The 20,023-nt window shown below is 40.9% G+C and overlaps 1 protein-coding gene across 1 annotated transcript in view; it reads right to left on the reverse strand.

The window, feature by feature from the left end:
* LOC121948924 (dedicator of cytokinesis protein 3-like) overlaps positions 1 to 20,023 on the reverse strand; it is a 66,234-nt gene that overhangs the window by 31,907 nt on the left and 14,304 nt on the right. Inside the window, 9 exon segments of the mRNA XM_042494468.1 lie at positions 799 to 970; positions 1,818 to 1,924; positions 2,896 to 3,058; positions 4,989 to 5,113; positions 6,819 to 6,944; positions 8,470 to 8,558; positions 13,074 to 13,221; positions 14,509 to 14,569; positions 16,370 to 16,451. Coding sequence (XP_042350402.1) covers positions 799 to 970; positions 1,818 to 1,924; positions 2,896 to 3,058; positions 4,989 to 5,113; positions 6,819 to 6,944; positions 8,470 to 8,558; positions 13,074 to 13,221; positions 14,509 to 14,569; positions 16,370 to 16,451 — 1,073 coding nt within the window.

The following is a 20,023-nucleotide window of genomic DNA, read 5'->3' on the forward strand; positions in this document are numbered from 1 at the left end:
CTCACATTCAAATTAAGTTTAAGGGAAAAAACTTGGATGAGGGTTTATTTGGGCAAACAGGCATCTGGCCCAGTCCGTAACAAACGTGATGTTTCAATAATCTGATCTCATTACATCTATAATCCAAACCTACGCAGCATCCTCTGAAAACCACGTCCAAATTTCACTGAAAACTGCACTGCAGCCCCATCACTCTTCATCCGTATACTAGCACTTTACAGCAGAACAGAAAACATAACAGATCACAGTCGCTAAACTAATAAAACTTTAGTATTAAATAATATCAGTACTTGTGTAACATCTAATGTATTCATTCAAACATTTAAACCAAATAAATACGTGCTTAAATGGCTCGAAAGCTCATAGAGTGAACAGCAAATCTTTATTTGCGTCTTAGCTGGACAGAAGAAAATCAAAATATGTGATGTTTCCTCGAGAAATGTGAAAGTTTTAATAATCAAAAAGGCTTCGTTCTCTGAGTTTTATTAATTGTCGCTTATTTTCTTTTTATTTCATTTTCAGAGGCAGCTGTATGAATACTTTAAGCGTTTTACTCTCTGGTTGTGCTGGATTGTTGCTCTCAGACTGGTGTTATGTTTATTGGTGTATTTTGTACGGTTCTTGTTTGATATCTTGTTGTTGTATGTTGATCGTGGCAGTGATGAGTTTCCTCTTTGAGGATTAAAAAAGTTCGTTATAATCTGTCATTGTAGCCTCACTACAGTCTCCCGTATGAAATGATGGTTCCACTGTGTCGCTTGGACGTATGTTTAACATATGTTTACGTTCGCTTCGTACCGTTCTGAGTGAGTTTGGTGGAGGAGAGCTGTGTGGAGATCCAGAACGTCTCCTTAGCGCTGCGCTGGAAGATGAGGCTGGAGGGGATGCTGGGACAGCTGTTGAAGTCTTCTTTACAGCAGGGCAGACCCAGGTACAGAGCGTGGTTACTGAAGGTGGTGTTCTCATCACACTGAGGAGCCACAGGGAGGAGGCACAGGGAGGAGGCACAGGGAGGAGCCACAGGGAGGAGGCACAGGGAGGAGGCACAGGGAGGAGCCACAGGGAGGAGCCACAGGGAGGAGGCACAGGGAGGAGGCACAGGGAGGAGCCACAGGGAGGAGCCACAGGGAGGAGGCACAGGGAGGAGACAGAGGGTCAAAGAGAGAGTCAGTGTTCCCATAGTAGATATGGGAGGAGCCACAGGGAGGAGCCACAGGGAGGAGGCACAGGGAGGAGGCACAGGGAAGAGACAGAGAGAGGAGACAGAGAGAGGAGGCACAGGGAGGAGAACAGAGGGTCAAAGAGAGAGTCAGTGTTCCCATAGTAGATATAGATATGAATAGATGTAGATTTAGATATGAATAGATGTAGATATAGATATGAATAGATGTAGATTTAGATATGAATAGATGTAGATTTAGATATGAATAGATGTAGATTTAGATATGAATAGATGTAGATATTAGATATGAATAGATGTAGATATAGATATGAATAGATGTAGATTTAGATATGAATAGATGTAGATATAGATATGAATAGATGTAGATTTAGATATGAATAGATGTAGATTTAGATATGAATAGATGTAGATATGGATATGGATAGATGTAACTTTGTGTAAACTTCCTGTTGTACAGGAAGATGATTTCTTTTATAGTCATTAGATATGATAACACAAATACCACAAAATAAAATCAGGAGAAACATCCTTTTAAAAGCGGCTGTTGGCTGTAAAAACCAGGCCGAGCCTCCCTCTGCGGGGACATGACGGCTGCTGAAGGTCTGAGATCAGTGGCAGTGAGACGCCGTCTCACCTTGTAAACGTAGAGTTCGTGGCTCTCGTCTGAGAGCGTGGTCCCGTCCTCCCTCATCAGAGGAGTGAAGGCAAAACCAAACAGCTTCTTCTCTCCTTTGTCTTTTGCTGCGGAGCGAGCGGAAAAAAGACGAAGACATACAGTTACAGAAAAAGAGACAGAGACCGAAAAATACAGGAAGTTTAGAGTGACCCTAAAGTCTCTCCTGGATCTGTTTTAAATGTTTGACTCTTTTTCGTAGATTTCTTCGGTTTGCTAAAACTAAACCAACAGGTGAAGCCACGTTTGTGTACAAAAAAATTATTATCATCATTAATGTTAAACATTAAAGGGGACATGTCTCTAAACCCATAAAAATACCAGAGAGGGCACCTTAAAATAAACACATTTACAACCGAAATCCTCAACACTTATATGTCTCTACATACATCAGCCTCAGATGTTTAACCATTTGAAACCTGAGCAAATCAGCCTGATTTCTTTCAAAAACATCTGATAAAGTTACAAATTTCAAAGTACAAGAAAATAAATTTAGATTTAGGACAAAAAAGGAAAACAAAAAAATGGAAAAAAACCCAAAAAGTAAAAAACAAACCAAAAACTAAATAATAAATATATAGACAAAAATATTTAGCAGTTTTAATAACAGCATTTCTAAACATAATTTTCTAGACAATTTTCTGTATTTTTTAAATTATTTTCTACAAATTTTCTCTGTCTGTCTCTCTCATCTTGTAAACTAATTTTCAGGTAATTTAATTTAATTTCTTGCAAGTTGCGGGACATCTCTTTTTGTTGTCTTTTTAGCAAAGCTTTCAAAAGAAATCAGACCAGTTTGCTCAGGTTTCAGAGGGTTAACTCTGAAAGAAAATTCCTAATCCCGTAAATATTTTTCACACTCAAGTCAGAGGAAGTGAAGAAGAAAGAAGTGCAAAGTTGCATCTATTTCACATCATTAATCGTCTTTTCACCGTCGTAATTAATGCATGGGCTCCTCTGCTTATTGAATCCATGTGTAGGAGGTTATTTTTAACTCTCCCATCACCATGGACGCCACCAGGGACAGGAAGTTACTCACTGGAGCAGTGTCTGAACTCGAAGCGCAGGTGGGAGCCTCTGAAGCGGTCGATGGGGATGGGCAGTTTGATGACCTCGCTCCATCGGGGGCTGTTGTTGTGGTAGAGCACGAAGGAGCGATGCTCCGGCATGTTGGGCTCCCCTGAACCCAGACTGATGCAGTCCTGCAGGCGGAGGGGGCGTGACCACGTCAGACATCAAGTACCAGCTGGTTTGGAACAGGCTGAAGCTGCACCACGTTCATTTGCATTTTCCCAAACAAATAAACTACATCAACAGATAAATAACATGCACGTGAACCTGACGGCACCCGACAACGTTTCTCAGCTCGCCCACGCACATTCACGCCTCTGACAGCCGCGCACGCTCTGCGCAGACACTCGCTCTGTGCAGACTCGCTCTGTGCAGACACGCTCTGTGCAGACACGCTCTGTGCAGACTCGCTCTGTGCAGACTCGCTCTGTGCAGACACGCTCTGTGCAGACACGCTCTGTGCAGACTCGCTCTGTGCTGACTCGCTCTGTGCAGACACGCTCTGTGCAGACTCGCTCTGTGCTGACTCGCTCTGTGCAGACTCGCTCTGTGCTGACTCGCTCTGTGCAGCACGCTCTGTGCAGACTCGCTCTGTGCAGACACGCTCTGTGCAGACACGCTCTGTGCAGACACGCTCTGTGCAGACTCGCTCTGTGCTGACTCGCTCTGTGCAGACTCGCTCTGTTCAGAGGGAGCAAATGTTAGCAGCGACTAAAAGAGAGCACAGCTGGGAGCGTTTTGGGAGTACAGGAAGGTTTTTTTTGTTTTTTGAATCGTGGTTGACGCCCACGGCTGTTGTTATTATTACTCACACTTCTGTCGTCATTACTGCTATTATTGCTACTGTTCAGATGATTCTAAAATATCCACGGCTATAACTACTATTAATGATATCTCTATTATTATTACATTTGTTAACGGTATCACTGTTGTTGTGCATCTGTCTCTCTCTCTCACTTTTTTTTAAAATTGGTGCCATTTAAAAGTCTGCATCAATAAACATAAAGGTTTTAAACTGAAACAGTTTTTGAAGAGGACTCAGTCATGTATTCATGAGTGATCTGGTGATTTGTGTTCATGATGTTTATTCTTTTGTATTATATTTGGTGTTTTAAATTGTGTCAGATCATGTTTGTACAGTTTTTATGTAGTTATTTTTACAGGCCCATACAGGGACGGGCATCGCAGATTAGCTGAGGCTGTAAATGCTGCCGTGTGTAGCATCAGGTTTAAGTTATAAACTGTACTTGACCCTGTACAAATAAATAAATAAGGTAATGAGTTTTTCACCCCATCCAGCACAGTTCTAAAACTACTCTTTTTGTCAACAGATTCATTTACTGTTATTTTTTTTAAGTACAATGATTAAAGACATACTACATAAAAATCTCTGTAGCTGAACTTGAGCTGAAAAAGAAACAGTTAAGTGACTTTGAAAATGCTTCTTACGTTTGTTCAAACTGACAAAAACATCAGAGGATGAAAAAATCTTTAATCTTGAAAAACACCATCAGACTCCACCTGTTTGTTCTTCTTAAGCCAGCAATGCAGCTTCAGTTTTAGAAAACAAAATGCATCTTTTCTTTGAATGATTGGTATCTTTCAACTTTGCAGTGACATAAATCCAAATTTAATCCATTATCACTTTCCCAGTTATTCCCACTGCTTCACATTCTTGTACATTTAAGCCGTCAGTGCTGTTCAGCTTCAGCTTTTCAGCTGTCACAGTTTCTTCAGACGTTGCTTTCTGCTGTTGTTATTATTATTCAGTGCACGTTACATTACACGGTGAGCTGGGAACTCTGAATACTGACTGTAAGATGTATTTATTAAGACCTGTGTAGGTATTGTTGCCGCTAACAAAATGGGAATTTGCATTATCAGAAAGTGACAGGAAACAGTAGCTTCACTGATGATTTTCCTGCATGTAAGGTCTCATCGTCTCTTTGGGCTTTGAGCCTTTTCCAGAATTGAGCAAAAGAAAACATTAACTGTGAGACAGGAGCATCTCAGAGTGTACTGGGCGGGTTTGGGGGTGTCACGGCAGCACGGCTCGCCTACCTTGAGGATCTCTCCGTCAGCGTAGAGCACATAGACGGTGACTTCGATGTTCTTCTGAACGCTCTTCCCTCCTCTCTCAAAGTCCCCTCGCTCCAGCGTCAGGTACAGGTCGTTACGGATGTCCCCTTCGAGCAGGAGGAGACACACAAACACAGACGTACAAAAAACAGGAATAAATATACTCTATGAAGGCAAGGCAGTTCTATTTGTACAGCAGATTTCATACGACAGGGCAATTCAAAGTCAGGCCAGTCAAGTTTGACTGTCTTAGACCCGACAGAGAGCTGATATTTCAGGTATACAGTTGAGTACTAATGTATACCTCCATATATAACGGTGTAAAGTGTCCACAGACGCAGACGGAGACACACAAAGTGTCTCACACACGTTTAAAGCTGAGTACCTCTGACACACACGAGACTAATGACCTGTGTTAACGCGCCTGAATTCATTTATCATCTCAGCTTGTCCTTATAGAGGAGATGTCACCCTTAATGCATTAAGATGGGAGTTAAACGCTCGCTCCATCACTGCCTGAGGGAGGTATATATATGCATGTGTGTGTGTGTGTGTGTGTGTGTGTGTGTGTGTGCGTGTGTGACGTGCACTGCCAATGTATGTGAGAGAGGTGTGTGTGTGGGTAACATAAAAAAGCAGCCTTCCTGTTTCTTTCTGTCTGTTTTAGAGGGCATTTTGAGGGTTATGAAAACGATTTTTCCCGCTGGAATTATTAATCATCATCACTTATAAAGAAAATAATGTCTGTTTAAGAAACCGTCTCACATCAAACACTTAAATATGATCTGTAAGCTTCATACAGCGGTCACACAGTCCTTTCATGCGAGAGGAGCAAAAATACGTGACACGTTTGTGGTGAGTTGCAGTTGAGCTGGAGGCCACGTGGAGGCTGCATGCAGTGTTATTTTATTATTAAATGTTATTTTATTAAATGCATTTAAGGAAGGCATTTGTTTGAGATCCCCCACATCTATTGATGTGACTGTACTATTTATTTATAATCCTCTCTGATACTTGCAGATCAGCCAAAATCATTTGTGATAAATTCTATTAATTTAACAAGAATAATAATTTTGACTAAATCTGTATATTTATGTTTTTGTAGGTCTTAAAGTGTGCAATCAACAGCAGTCGTATTTAACCGCTGACAAACTAAAGCACGCTGACATCTCTGCATTTGGACCTTTCCTGTATCTGTAAAGCAGCTTATGATTTACTGAGCAGCTACTGGAAAGCACAGTTGTTTTAACCCTTTGAAACCTGAACGCCTTTCACAAGTACTGAGCAGACTGGTTAAAGAAACGTCATGCAAATTGCAAGAAATTAGTAGATTTAAAAATTATTTATAGAAATAACTGGGGGAAAATGTCCAGAGAATTTTATTTCTAATGATCGTAATCTGATATTTAACCACTTATTTTTACAGAATTATTATAAGTTAGGCATTTTCAGGCATTGTCTGGTTTTATTTTTTTATTTTTCCTTTTTTTTTTTACTTTCACATCTTTTGTTTGTTTGTTTATGTTTTTGCTAAGTCATTTCTTCTTGAGCTGCTTATTGCAGCCCAGGTCTCACGGGGTTAAAGCAGGAATAAACTGCTTTAACTTTTAGAATATGAACATGCAGATTTGCTGCGATCTCCAGTGAAAATGAAGGTTCGATTTACAGCACGAAGGAAACGCATCGACCATTGAGTTCCCGTCTCCGGTTACCAAAGTATGCGTTATCAGTGTGAGTTCTTTGCAGTCCCAGAAGTGGAAATGGTGAATTTTGGAACAATGGACGTCTGTTTGTTAGATGTGCTGGACTCACCTGGCATGATGACGTCAGGGAAGCCCAGTTTGCGCGTCATAGCCACCCCCCTGCTGAAGATGAGCGGGTTCTCCCTGCGGACCTGCTCCATGTCGCCCCGCAGCAGCTGCAGAGAGATGATGAGCCCTGCAGGACGGAGAGAGAAGTTCACTCACACTTTATTCAGTGATCACATTTGTCCTGAACCGAACACGTCTGTTCGTGGTCACTGTCGTCACTACCGAGAGCAGCTTTTCTTTAAAGCGTCTGGAAACGCGGCTTCAAATAGTCAGAACGCACGTGTCAAATCAAAGTAGAGAAAGCGAGTTGAAAACAGCTCGTTTTGAGGAAAACGGCATTTCTCCAGACTGTGTAGGCGTAGCAGATCACGTTTCGATTGACACCTCCTTGGATCCCAACTGCCTCTCGTCTCCACGACGACAGCCATGGAGCAAAACAGAGTCTGCGTGATGCAGCTCTATCTGCTCCAGCCCTCCGACTCTGCGTTCCTGAATCTAATCTGACGCTCTAGACGAGAACGTAGAGCTGCTGATTGAAGCCGCAGAGCGTTCTGTTTCTCCATTAATTAACGTTAACCCTTTGAAACTGGGATTGACATCTGTTTTCTTGTGCTGCATCAGAAGATTTTAGAAGCATTTAAACCTCTGAAAAGTGAGAAAATTGATTTGATTTCTTTCAAAAACAAAATGCAATCAGTAATTTGGTTTGAATGAACTGAAAACTGGCTGAAAAAAAAGAGAGGATCATTTAAAAAAGATCAAAAAACTAGGAAATTTAATAAGAAATCTCTACATTTACTTTTATATTTAAAATCAAAATCCGGCTACAGAACAATAGTTTCAGGTGATGCAGGTTTCTATATTTGAAAATTCACTTTTCTCCTCCCTGTCTGCCCAAATTATGATATGTTGCAGAGCAGCTGGATTCGTGAGAAGCACGAGATGCTGAATCTCTACTGGTGGACACATTTCTTTTGGCAAAGATTTTGTTTTGTGTATGTTGAATACAATCATCTGTTTTCTCAACAAGATATTTTCGCCGTCCTGTCAGAGCGGCAGTTTTCTGCTCTGAAACAAGCTCGCAGCTGAAGGTGAGAATACCCACATTCACAAAGTGCATGAAAACACACAAGGCTGACTGTTCCCTGAAGTGACACCAATTAAAATGATTTTCCAGCTGATGTCAAGCGCTGACATGCACGTGTCAGTCAGAGCGCGAGCTGCTGTCCAAACTGGACGAGTCGCTGCAGGGAGCGTGTTTGTTTTGTGACTTTATGACTTCTGCGCTCTTGTGCCTGTGTTAGTGTTTGTAAAACTGTTGATTGAGTGTCTTCTCACTTACTAATGCAGAGACAGCAGCTGCAGAGACAGCAGTCACCATTTCTGCAGGACCTCTTGTTGCTAAAATCAACAAACCTGCGTGCCGAGCGCTCTCACCAAAGGTAACGAGGTGACTTTCACAGAAGCTGAATATAGAAGAGACTGAGAGCAAACAGAGACGAAACTACAGCAAGCAAACACACACAGTCAAAGATCTGCACACACAGGCTGAGGTTAGAGGCTGATAAAATCACACACACACACACACACACACACACACACACACACACACACACACACACACACACACACGGACAGACAGTCTGTCCTACCGTAGTTGGTGCTGGGAGCGGTGTATTTGGTGCTGGACTTGCGGATGATGTTCTCGTGGATCTGGTACCATTCATTCTCATTGTTACACCTGCAGAGCAACAACAAATCTCAGCTCTTTTTGACCAAAAACATTTTGTGTGAGTCGTGTTTTAAAAACATTTAGAGAAGAAAAATTAAAAAAAAAAAAAAAACAAGTCAGAGAGAGGCTTTGAAAATAAAATGACTGCTTTTTCTTTAACCTTTAGGGACTGTTTGCTGCATTTTATCTGCTTTTCATTCTTTTTTTTTATTTTTACTGTGTTCGTGCATATGATATACATTTTGCCAAGACTGTGTATCTGAGTGTAATCAGTGAATTTGCAGCTCAGCTCCTACAATAAGTCTAAAATACACTGTGGAAACTAAATAGTTACATTCAGACTGTTCAGGTCCAAAAATGCTCCATTGAAACCCATTCAAACTGACATTTTTGATCCCACAGCCATCAGAGCAGAAAAACAGGACTTGTATTATTTCTGGGTGTCATTCTGGGCTTTTGACCTGAATTTGTCATTTTGACTATTTTCCACCTGATGAGGTCATTTTGACCATATTTGGCATATGGAGAAAATACATGCTATTTCCACTAGGTGACCTGTCACAGTCAATGTAGCTGCTGATCACTGACATATCCCAGACTGTCAGCATACTAACACATGACATATCCCAACTGGGATACTAACAATTAAAAAAATTAACTTAGTATGTATTCAATTTAAATAAATAAATAGCCATAAAGTCGGCATGTTAGTAGTCCTCTCCTCCGTCACAGTGGGACCTTTGATCGTCTTGTTCGTTTGTTTTTGGACGTGGAAATGTTGTTTTTTTGTATAACATCCGTAACAGTGTACCCTACACTACAGAGAAAACACCGATTGACGGAAAATCTCGTCAATGGCAGGGAAAGAGTTAAAAAAAGAGAACGAAACAATGGGTTAAACCCTGCTGCTGACTGATGACATGTTGTGGACTGATCGAGCAGCAGCAGTTTGACACGCAGTATAAAGCAGTGTGTGTAGGACTGGCGGAGTGAAACCATGGCAACACGGGACAAATCAAAGCAATTTATGCTTATTGTTATCGGTTCTATTTATCGGCCAAAAATTTTATTATCGGAATTATCAGTATGACGTCATAAGTCCCATTATCAGACCGATATTTATCGTGCTTCCCTAAAGATATCATTTTAAGTTTGTTTTTTGTCTGCAGGGCAGTATGAGTGTGACTGTTTGACACTGCACAAAAAATAATAATGTATAAAAAAATCGATGTAGCTGCTAGTCGCTGACATATCGCAGGCTGTGTAGTAATATGTGATAATAACATTAATGTATAATATTTTTCAAAGCTTGATTTTGAAAAGCGCAGAGTGATTCAAGTGTGTGTATCACAAACAAAATAAAATATAATAAAAGGCTGATTTGTGCTTAATTTAAAAGAGAGAGCAACAAAGTGCACAAAGTTTATATGATGCACTTGCAGCTAAAACAGCGTATGAGCAACACGGCCACAGAAGGACTGGATTGATACTGAAACAACAAAGAGGACACCGCGGCTCCTCCGTCCTGAAGGAGGACGTTACGGCGTCACGAACATGTCAGCAGTTTTCAGTCACGTCAACATCACAAGCAGGAGGCCGAGGTACGAAGACAGGATGTGTAAACACCCAAGGATCCCGAACCATCCTCAGGAGTTCAGCTAAGGCTAAGCACACACACACACACACACACACACACACACACACACACACACACACACACACACAGTCACAGTTACATCATGTCGTGACTGTGAGCACTGTAAGGCTCCTGCAGGCAAGTCTTCAGAAGTTTCAGCCGAGGGGGATTCCCTAATGTCTGCCATAAGCTCTGTGTGTGTGTGTGTGTGTGTGTGTGTGTGTGTGTGTGTGTGTGTGTGTGTGTGTGTGATATTGAGAGAAGAATGTGCTGACGGCATTTGAAGACTGCAGAGACGACTCTGCGACAGCACAGCGAAGAGGCTGTCTGCGGCTCGTGGGAATTCTCTTCCTCCTTTTCGTAACACGATGTAAGAGAGAAAAGAAAAGAAAACAAAAGAGGGTGAAGAGTTACACGAGGTGAAGAATGAAGAAACCAAAGGAAGAGAGAAAAGAGAAAAAGGTCAGTGAGAGGGATGTGTTGTAAAGCGGTGCTAGTTTCAGTAATGGAAATTATTAGAAGTATGTTCGTCTGTTACTTTTTTCCTCTGACAAACTCAAGACGTTGAGGAGTTAGAAACAGATCTCGATAATGGAGACTAGAGGCGGGTTTCCATCACAGATTTGAGCAAAAAAAAGCAATATTTTCAAAATGTCGATAAAACACAGTGTTGAGATGATTGTGTTTCCACTGAGTGATGTTGTATGACTTCTCCTCTGGTGATAACATCCCAGTAACCATGGCGATGGATGTGAAAACATTAGCAGCTTTATTTCTATTGCAGCCACCGCACTAGCCGTCATTATTTCCAATCCAAGGACACGTAGGCGTGTTATGGAGCCATGAGGGAAAGGCGAGCCCCTTATACGTGGGAGCGGCCACGTGTGAGGGATTTCTGGGAGATGTAGTCCACAATTTCACAGAGGAATTGTGGATTTAAAACTTCCAGATGATCCGCTCACTTTTCTCAGAGTTATGTGATGCAATAACAGCTCCCGTAGCTCCTGCTGCATCATGAGGGAGCCAGTTCCTGCTGACAAGCACACAGACACAGCATCATGTGACCTCATAGCATCATGTGACATCATAGCAGCATGTGACCTAGAAAAGACTAAAAGAGTTTCCAGAGCTGTGTTGAAAAATATGGATTTTTCAAATCGCCTGAAATACCACCTCATGGAAGCGTAAACACCTTTCTTTTTGCAAAAAATTTGAGTTTTTTCAATACTGACGTTTCCATGAAGTGTATTTTATATTCCCAATTTTAATTTGAACAACAATGCAAGAGAAGTTGGATAACATCACTCGATGAAAATGCAGTCACCTTGCAACTGTGTTTTATTGTTGTGTTTTGCACAAATCTTTAATGGAAACCCACCTAGTGAACCTGCGGAGAAATCCCAGGTGTCCCAGTTTAGTTATTTGTGGTCTCAGAGTTTTTCAGATTCTGAACTTTTAAAACGATGATCAGTCAGTGTGTGCTCAGACATCATCCGTTAAACCTGTCAAAAACTCCTCGACTTTGCCTAAAAGTTTACCTAAAAGTAATGACTTAAAGTCTACTTCAGTATTTTGAGTTTTCATCGACTAAACTATGCCGATTAAAAATGACTGAAATGCAACTAAAACTAATAATCATTTTCACCTATAGATCAAAGATTTTGATTAAAAAAAGCTTCAGAAATTAGCGCCGATAAAAAGAATTGTGAGTCGCGCTCGTTGCCGTCTTTCTTCACTTCTCTCTAATCTTCTGGACGTCCTCTCTCTGATTCTTTTTATCACACTGATTTTAACAAATCTTACACCAAACTACTTTTCCTCGCTGCTCTAAAATGTTCAGCTCACAACGATAAAATCTTCTTCCAAAAGAAGAAGTCACTGTGTGTGTGTGTGTGTGTGTGTGTGTGTGTGTGTGTGTGTGTGTGTATTCTTCAGTGAGGGTGTTTGTGGGGTTAAAAGGATAATGAAAACCATTTTCACAAATTTTATTAGCTTTTAAGTATTTCAGTTTGTGCATGTGAGCTCTCAGCGCTTCTCTCTGAAGCTACAAACTGGAGATCTGTGTGTATAAAATTAATGCCGTTCTGATTTTGTGAAGCATCTCCGTGAGTTCTTGCTCTCAGAAAAAAAAGCAAAGGTTGAATGTGCGGTTGGTACCTGCTGGCAGATTGAGTTTGGTGTGATGACTCGGTTTAGCGTTGTGTAAAATCTGTTGTAATCAGCAGATCTTCAGAGTTTTTAAAACCAATTAGAATAAAAATTAAAGTTTTCCAGCAGCTGATTATAAACTTGAGTTCCTGTGTAGAAAACTAGCACAAGAAAGTCTGAACCAGTGAGATAAGGTGAAGAACCCACAGCTCCTCATCGATTTTAAATCCCAGTGAATAAGAACATTTAAGTGAAGTAAAAAAAACAGAAATATTAACAGTGTAAAAGCTTGTTGTGTCTGTATATATTCTGCTTTACGTATTTACATCTTTGGAGGAAAATGAATCAGCAGCTAATTACTTTAATGAAAAAAAACAAAAATCATGTTGTGTACGTGTGTGTGTCTGTGTGTGTGTGTGTGTGTGTGTGTGTGTGTGTGTGTGTGTGTGTGTGTGTGTGTGTGTGTGTGTGTGTGTGTGTGTGTGTACGTGTGTGTGTGTGTGTGTGTGTGTGTACGTGTGTGCGTGTGTGTACGTGTGTGTGTGTGTGTGCGTGTGTGTGTACATGTGTGTGTGTATGTGTGCGTGTGCGTGTGTGTGTGTGTGTGTGTGTGTGTGTGTGTGTGTGTGTGTGTGTGTGTGTGTGTGTACATGTGTGTGTGTGTGTGTACGTGTGTGTGTGTGTGTGTGTGTGTGCATGTGTGCGTGTGCATGTGTGTGTGTGTGTGTGCAGCCACATACGTGTAGACCTTCAGGACGAAGTCTTTCTCCTCTTTGAGCTCGGAGATGGTCTGCAGCACGTCGCTCATGGCCAGGACCGCACAGCCGTACGGCCGGCGGTACTGAACATGCGGAGGACCCTTCTTACTGTCGTTCAACAGCATACGACCTGCGACAGGAAATATTCAACACAAACGAGGATGCACATTTGTTTAGCAGTGTACAAACAAACAAACAAATATGGCGCTGTTTTAAAGAGCGGAAATTTCGACTATAACATGGGTCATATTTGATTTGTTTCCCTCTCCTAAAAAGTATAAATGACACTTTAACATAGAAGCCGTTCTCAAAAATGAACCTTGGACTCAACTTCTCTCTGAAAGTCTCAACAAAAACTCTTTTATGTCGGGGCTGCATTTATAACAAACTGTTAAACAAGTAAATTTACAAAACTTTGCAATAACTTTTCCGTAATGTTTTACCGCATGTCTGTAACTTTATGATTTACTTTCACTTTATTTAAGAAGTGAAAAATGCTAAAGCGCGGCGCAGCTTTGGGAATGAAGCGATGCCGGTCTGTGTGTATCATGTGATTTTAGTGACGCTTCAATGGCCAAGCAGCTCTGGATTTAATTTATTTTAATATTTACATTCAGTTCTTTTTATTTGTTCCTCTGTTTCATGTAAGCGTCTTTCAGCATTTTGTATTCTTCAGTTTTTATTTGATTTCTTTTTGCATTTCATATAAAGCATCTCTGAGTGTTTTAGAAAAGCACAATATAATTCCTACAGGTATTATTATTGTTATTATTATTATTATTATTATTATTATTATTATTATCTCTGTTAAATGATTAAAGAGTCATTTTAATTATGAAAATTGATACCTAGATACACGTTCTTTATGTTGGCACAGATACAGTAAATAGATGGCAGTAGAGGGCGGAGTCAAAACATTCACAACAAGGCGGCGGCGGAGGTTGTAATAATGTACTTTTTGACCGTGGCGGCGTTGTTTTACCGGGATGACCTGCGAGGCCATGAGGGAGAATTCCTTTCACTGAAAAAACCAAATTTCTATGGTCGACTGTTGCATGAAATATGCCACACAACCCCCACAGTCTCCGGTGGCACCGCTCCATTTCGTTTGTTTCCGTAAGCTTTTAGAAAACATCTCCAAATGACGGACAAAATGAACGTAGAGGACGGACTGAAGGCTCCGTCTGTCTCCATTTCCATATCTAACAGTGAGCGCAGGAAACATATTTGGGGATTCTTAAATACATATTTCAAAAAATAATCAAAGCTATGCATATTCAAAACTCTTCCAAAACATTTGGTCTCTAATTTCATTTTCCAGGAATTTCATGACCCTGGTGGCCCCGGTGGCCCCGGTGGCCCCGGTGGCCCCGGTGGCCCCGGTGGCCCCGTGTGTATGTTAGTAACTCAGTCTGACCTGTTCGGATGACCTGCGAGATGATGTAGAGATCTCTCTTCATGTCCTTGTTGCTCAGGTCCTGCAGAGTCCAGGAGACACAAACAGCACAGCAATGTGAGACGCACGCAGCACTCGTGATTTCTGGCTGCGTGACATGAAATGAATCACGTCATCACGTCAGAGAGAAGGAGAGGAAGAGAGGAAGGTGGAGATGATCTGCAGCAAATATCAGGATTCATACTCAAACCTTTAACACAGAAAAACATGTGTGGAAGCTTCTCTGTAGCACATCTTACATATTTGCTCCAAGCACCAAAACAGAGAAATTAACTGTTGATGTCAGCGACATTTTTAACCTGCTTTTTAAATTTTTATTGTTTTTCAGCCTTTTATGTCGTTATTAGATGAAGTAGAGAGACAACGCTGTGGCTCATGATGGTATCTTCACCCTGAAAGCACGAGGGCTTATTTCTAAAGAGTAGATCGTTTCCCGTTTAGATCGTTTCCCGTTTAGATCGATTCTCCTTAGCTTCGTGAATCCGCCCGACACAAACCTGCTGTCTTACACCGAACACACTGCATTCACGAAATAATACTGTCTTGAATGAGGTTTCTATTCACCGAAGCAAAGACGCAGGAAGGACATGAGGACATAAAGGAAACTGGACGAGCTTTTGTCCAAAAAGCCTCACAATAACTGGGGTTCTGCAGCTTAACCCTTTAAAACCTGGATTGACATCACTTTTCAAACTTCGAACGCAGAGCCAGTTAGTTTGCTTTCTTTTGGCAACATCGAAAGAGCAACTCAAAAAATGTCCTGCAAACTGCAAGAAATTATCAGATGTGGAAAATTATTATTTTTAAAAAAGCTAGGGAAAATTGTCCTAAAAGTATTTTTTAAATTTAGTTATATATTTAAACTTTTTTTTACAGAGTTATTATCATTATCATTATTTCAGCACTCTTTGAAGGTAACTTCTTTGCTTGTTTAATTTTTTTGTTTTTTAAAAACTTTTTTCTTTGTTTTTTTTTCTAATTTCCAAGTCATTTTTTGTGTGTTTGTGCACAAATGTTTGGGCCATTTTGTGCTAAGTTTCTCATTGTTTTCCCAATGTTTTTTGTTGTTGTTGAAAACATTTATCTAACACATTTAATAAAGTGATTCATAATTTTGTTCTCCTTTCAAATACATTTTTTCAAGGACCAAGTTTAAAAATGTATAATTTTCAAATTATTTCAGTACCTAAATTTCTGAGTGTCCAGTTCAAGCACCTCAAGCACCTCAAGCACCTCCAGCACCTCAAGCACCTCAAGCACCTTGTACGAATCCTGTTTGTTCACTCTGAATGTGAGATTCTACTCATCAAGTTTAAGAAGAAGAATTTGGTATATTGTTTAACAAAAATAGATGACGCCAATTATCCGGAGAGATTTCACCGTGCAATGCCAGAAGAAAAAAAAGATTAATCAGATGAAACTTTCCATGTCTGAGCATTTTTTTAGTCTTTTGAAAGATTCACTGAAGTCATTTGAATTATTTAGTCTAATGAATTCACTGAGTTTTCATTCATTCATTGACTTTTTCAGGATCTGTGGAAATCCTGCTGCTAACAAAGCGATGAAGAAATATTTGTCATGTCTGTTTTCTGAGTTCAGCTGAACTTCATGATGTGACTGAAGCTGCTTCTCCAGCAGAGCAACAGGGGGCGATGCTGCCTCACTTTACATCCTCCTCCCAGTCCTTCAAATATTCTCTCCGACCAACTACACAACCAGCTGCATTTAAAGCTCAGGTCCGCCGTGTGTGTGTGTGTGTGTGTGTGTGTGTGTGTGTGTGTGTGTGTGTGTGTGTGTGTGTGTGTGTGTGTGTGTGTGTTACCGTGAAGAGGGCACACAGTCTGTCCACTTTCTCTGGATTCTTCGGTCCGCCGTTCTTGTTCAGTCTGACCATAAACTTCTCACTGAAAAAACAAGAACAACAACGACTGATTTAAATTTAAGAAAAAAGGGTTAAATGTTCGTGAGTGAGACTCGGATTCCTCGAAATGACTTTTGACCTGAGAAGTTTAGAGCGGAGCAGGTTTAGGTTGTTACTGGGCAGGTTTCCATTAACCCTCAAATTGCTCAAATTGAAATAGTGAATATTAAATAAGCCTTGTGGAAATAAAAATAAGAATAATAAGAATAATAATAGGATATTATTTTTAGGTGCCACTGAAGGCACTCAAGGAAACCTTACAAGACAGATTAAAACAAACAGCTATGCATCCGAAGATCACAAGGTCAAACAATCATTAATATACAGTAATAAGTAAAGTAATAACTGACTAAATCATTGTCTTAAAAACAGGTATTTATGGTAAACCTGCGCAGTCTGGATCCTCTGTTGTACTCTTGCAGTAACTGTATCTGGTTATCTTATGAAATGTAATATTTGTACTGAATGAGTTTTGTACAGTTACGTTATAGTTGCTATTGCGTTCACTGTTTTTTACTGAAAGTTTGATTCTTTTCTATAATCTGCACATTATATCTGAACGTTAAACCTGATACCAAAGAGCGAATCTGATGAAGCAACATGAGAAATACAGAAATTAGCTTTTTTGTTTTTAACGTAGGCTGTCATTAAAATAACTTTCCACCTGAGCTTCCTGGAGCTTTGATTTCCTTTTCGGTTCTTATCATTACATCGACTTTAGAAACTGCTGTGACCTCGTGTGCGTGTACCGCTCAGCCTGACGCCAAGGTGAAGAAACTCTGCTCTACCCACGAGCAATTTACCCCGCTGCCCCGACTGAACCTCCTCGGGGGATTTCTGAAAGAGATAAAATTTCTCTCTGATTCCTCCTCATGCTTCCTCCTCTGCTCCCCCCGGAGCGCCGGCAGTGAGGAAACTCTAAAGCAGCGTGTCTCAGCCTTTTTCGCTTCAGGGAACAGCAAAATATCGTCTGCTGGTGTCAGCGACTCCGTTCTTTAACCCGTCTTTATCCGGGGGGGATGTGACTAAGCCGACATGCTTTTATTCAATAATGGCGCGCTTGACGTGAATACAGTTAAGCCGCAGACACATCAGGAGATTTCTGCGATCATAAGTGATTCTGAGAAGAGTGAGCGGCGCTCACTAATCCACTGACATCTGCTGATTTTCACTCTCTGATGTGAACAAAACAGCACCTGGATGCACCTGAAAACGCAGTAAATAAACACGTCGATGCTCCACCTGTACATCAGACTGTTTCTGTGATCACTTATACCACATTATTAACATTTACTCCAGATTTTAGATCAATCTGGACTCTGCAGCAACAGTTACCAGCCAAACAAGTAATCTGACTGGACAACAGGCGCTCCGTACAGAGCACAACAGCACGGGGCCCCTAAATCTGCACGCGTCTCCTCACTTTACAGGTGCTCTAAAACGTTAATTATCACTGACCGTTAATAAGTCTAGATTTAAGAAATACAGTTTATTATGTCACAGGGATTTCAGAACATTTCTAGGATTTTAGCACATTCTGCGACTTTAAGATGATTCTGGAAATGTAGGACATTTCTAGGATTTTAGGACGTTTCAAGGATTTTAGGACATTTGAAGGATTTAAGGACCTTTCTAGGATTTAGGACATTTTAGGATTTTAGGACATTTCTAGGACTTAAGGATGTATTTAGGATTTCCGAACATTTCTAGGATTTCAGGATTTTCCCAGGATTTATGACATTTTTAGGATTTCTGGATGTTTCTAGGCTTTTAGGATATTTCTAGGACTTAACAATATTTCTAGGATTTAAGGACATTTCTAGGTCTTCAGGACATTTGGGTCCTAGCTTGGACCGTTGTCGGAGGGTGTGGGGGATCCTCCACTGACACTTTTTTTGATAAACGAGCTCTATTTTGATGCTGTTTTATGCTCTCTGGCTTATGAATACTACAAGTACAAAAACAATTCCCAGTGTGAATCACTTTGTTTTTACTGTGAATCATGAAATGGTTGTGGGACCACCCGGCACCCTATCAGGGCCCAGATTTGTCCTGCTGGCTTTAAGTTGAGTATCACTGCAGTAACAGGTAGAGAACATCATGTTCAGTGCATACTGACTCACTTATTTCTGTTGCTGCATTAAGTCTGTGATGCTCTTCTAAAGAGTTCAAATCAATATATACATTTCACTGCCTGAACCTACAGACGTCTGTCATTAATAACATGAGCGTATAATTTACAAACTACTACAATTTGTCACAATTTTGTGTCATCGGTCACTTTGCAGGATCGACTTCCACAACTGTTTTCCAGTAAAAACTGCATCTCATTACAGAAAAACAATGAGGTCTTCATAAAGTCTTTATTATTCAGCGCTCCCACACAATAAAAAGAACAACTCTCAGGTTATTGCTAATGTTTGCACAATTCTCTGCAAACAACAGCAGCGAGGGCCGACAAATCCCCACGACACACACTATGTCCGACTCTTTAAACCAAACAATTTATTCTAATCCCCGAGAGATACGGCAGCCCGAACAAACAAATATAACAAAAGAAAATAAATATGAATTTTCTCCCCATACAGCAGGATGTGGAGGTGAGAGACGGGGAAGGAGGTGCAAAGAAGGAGCGTTCGTGTGGTTTTTACACTCAACTGTAGCTCCTGATAGAGAGAGTGTGTTTGTGTTCAAAGTAAGAAACACACACACACACACACACACACACACACACACACACACACACACACACACACACAAACATATGCAAACGTGCGAGCCAAAGTAATTTGTAACCTTCCCTCAGGTGGCAGCAGGCACACACACTCATGCACATACATCACAGCACACACACTCTCAATGTTCACCTACACACACATACATGCAGACACAGGAATGAATCACACAAACACACACACACACACACACACACACACACACACACACACACACACACACACACACACAAAACCAGAGCTGAATTATTAACACAGTTTTGTCGACATCAATTCGAGGGAGGCAACATAAACAACGTGGATGAATTCAGAAAATGTTCCGTTTGATACAAATGTGTTCAAACACACACAGACTCCAGCATTCATGCATGGATACACACATACACATGCAAACACACACCGATGTGCTGAGGATGGATGTATGCATGGATGCACTCAGTCACATGCACCTACAAGGTACACACACACACACACACACACACACACACACACACACTGTGGGGATGTATGTAAACCAATCACACACACACACACCTCTAAAAGTACACAGAGCACACACACACACACACACACACACACACACACACACACACACACACACACACACACACAGAGGCATGCAAACACAGTCAGTATGACCACAGGCTTTATATAAAGAGGACTTTGTCCAAACACAAATGTTGTTAAAACAGCCACCTCCTTCCATCAGCAAACATGGATTTTTATCTTCTGCTGCCAAGGTCACATGATGCTGTGTCTGTGTGCTTGTCAGCAGGAACTGGCTCCCTCATGATGCAGCAGAAGCTACAAGAGCTGTTAT

Source organism: Plectropomus leopardus, chromosome 2 (genome assembly GCF_008729295.1).
Source record: "Plectropomus leopardus isolate mb chromosome 2, YSFRI_Pleo_2.0, whole genome shotgun sequence".
NCBI lineage: Eukaryota > Metazoa > Chordata > Actinopteri > Perciformes > Serranidae > Plectropomus > Plectropomus leopardus.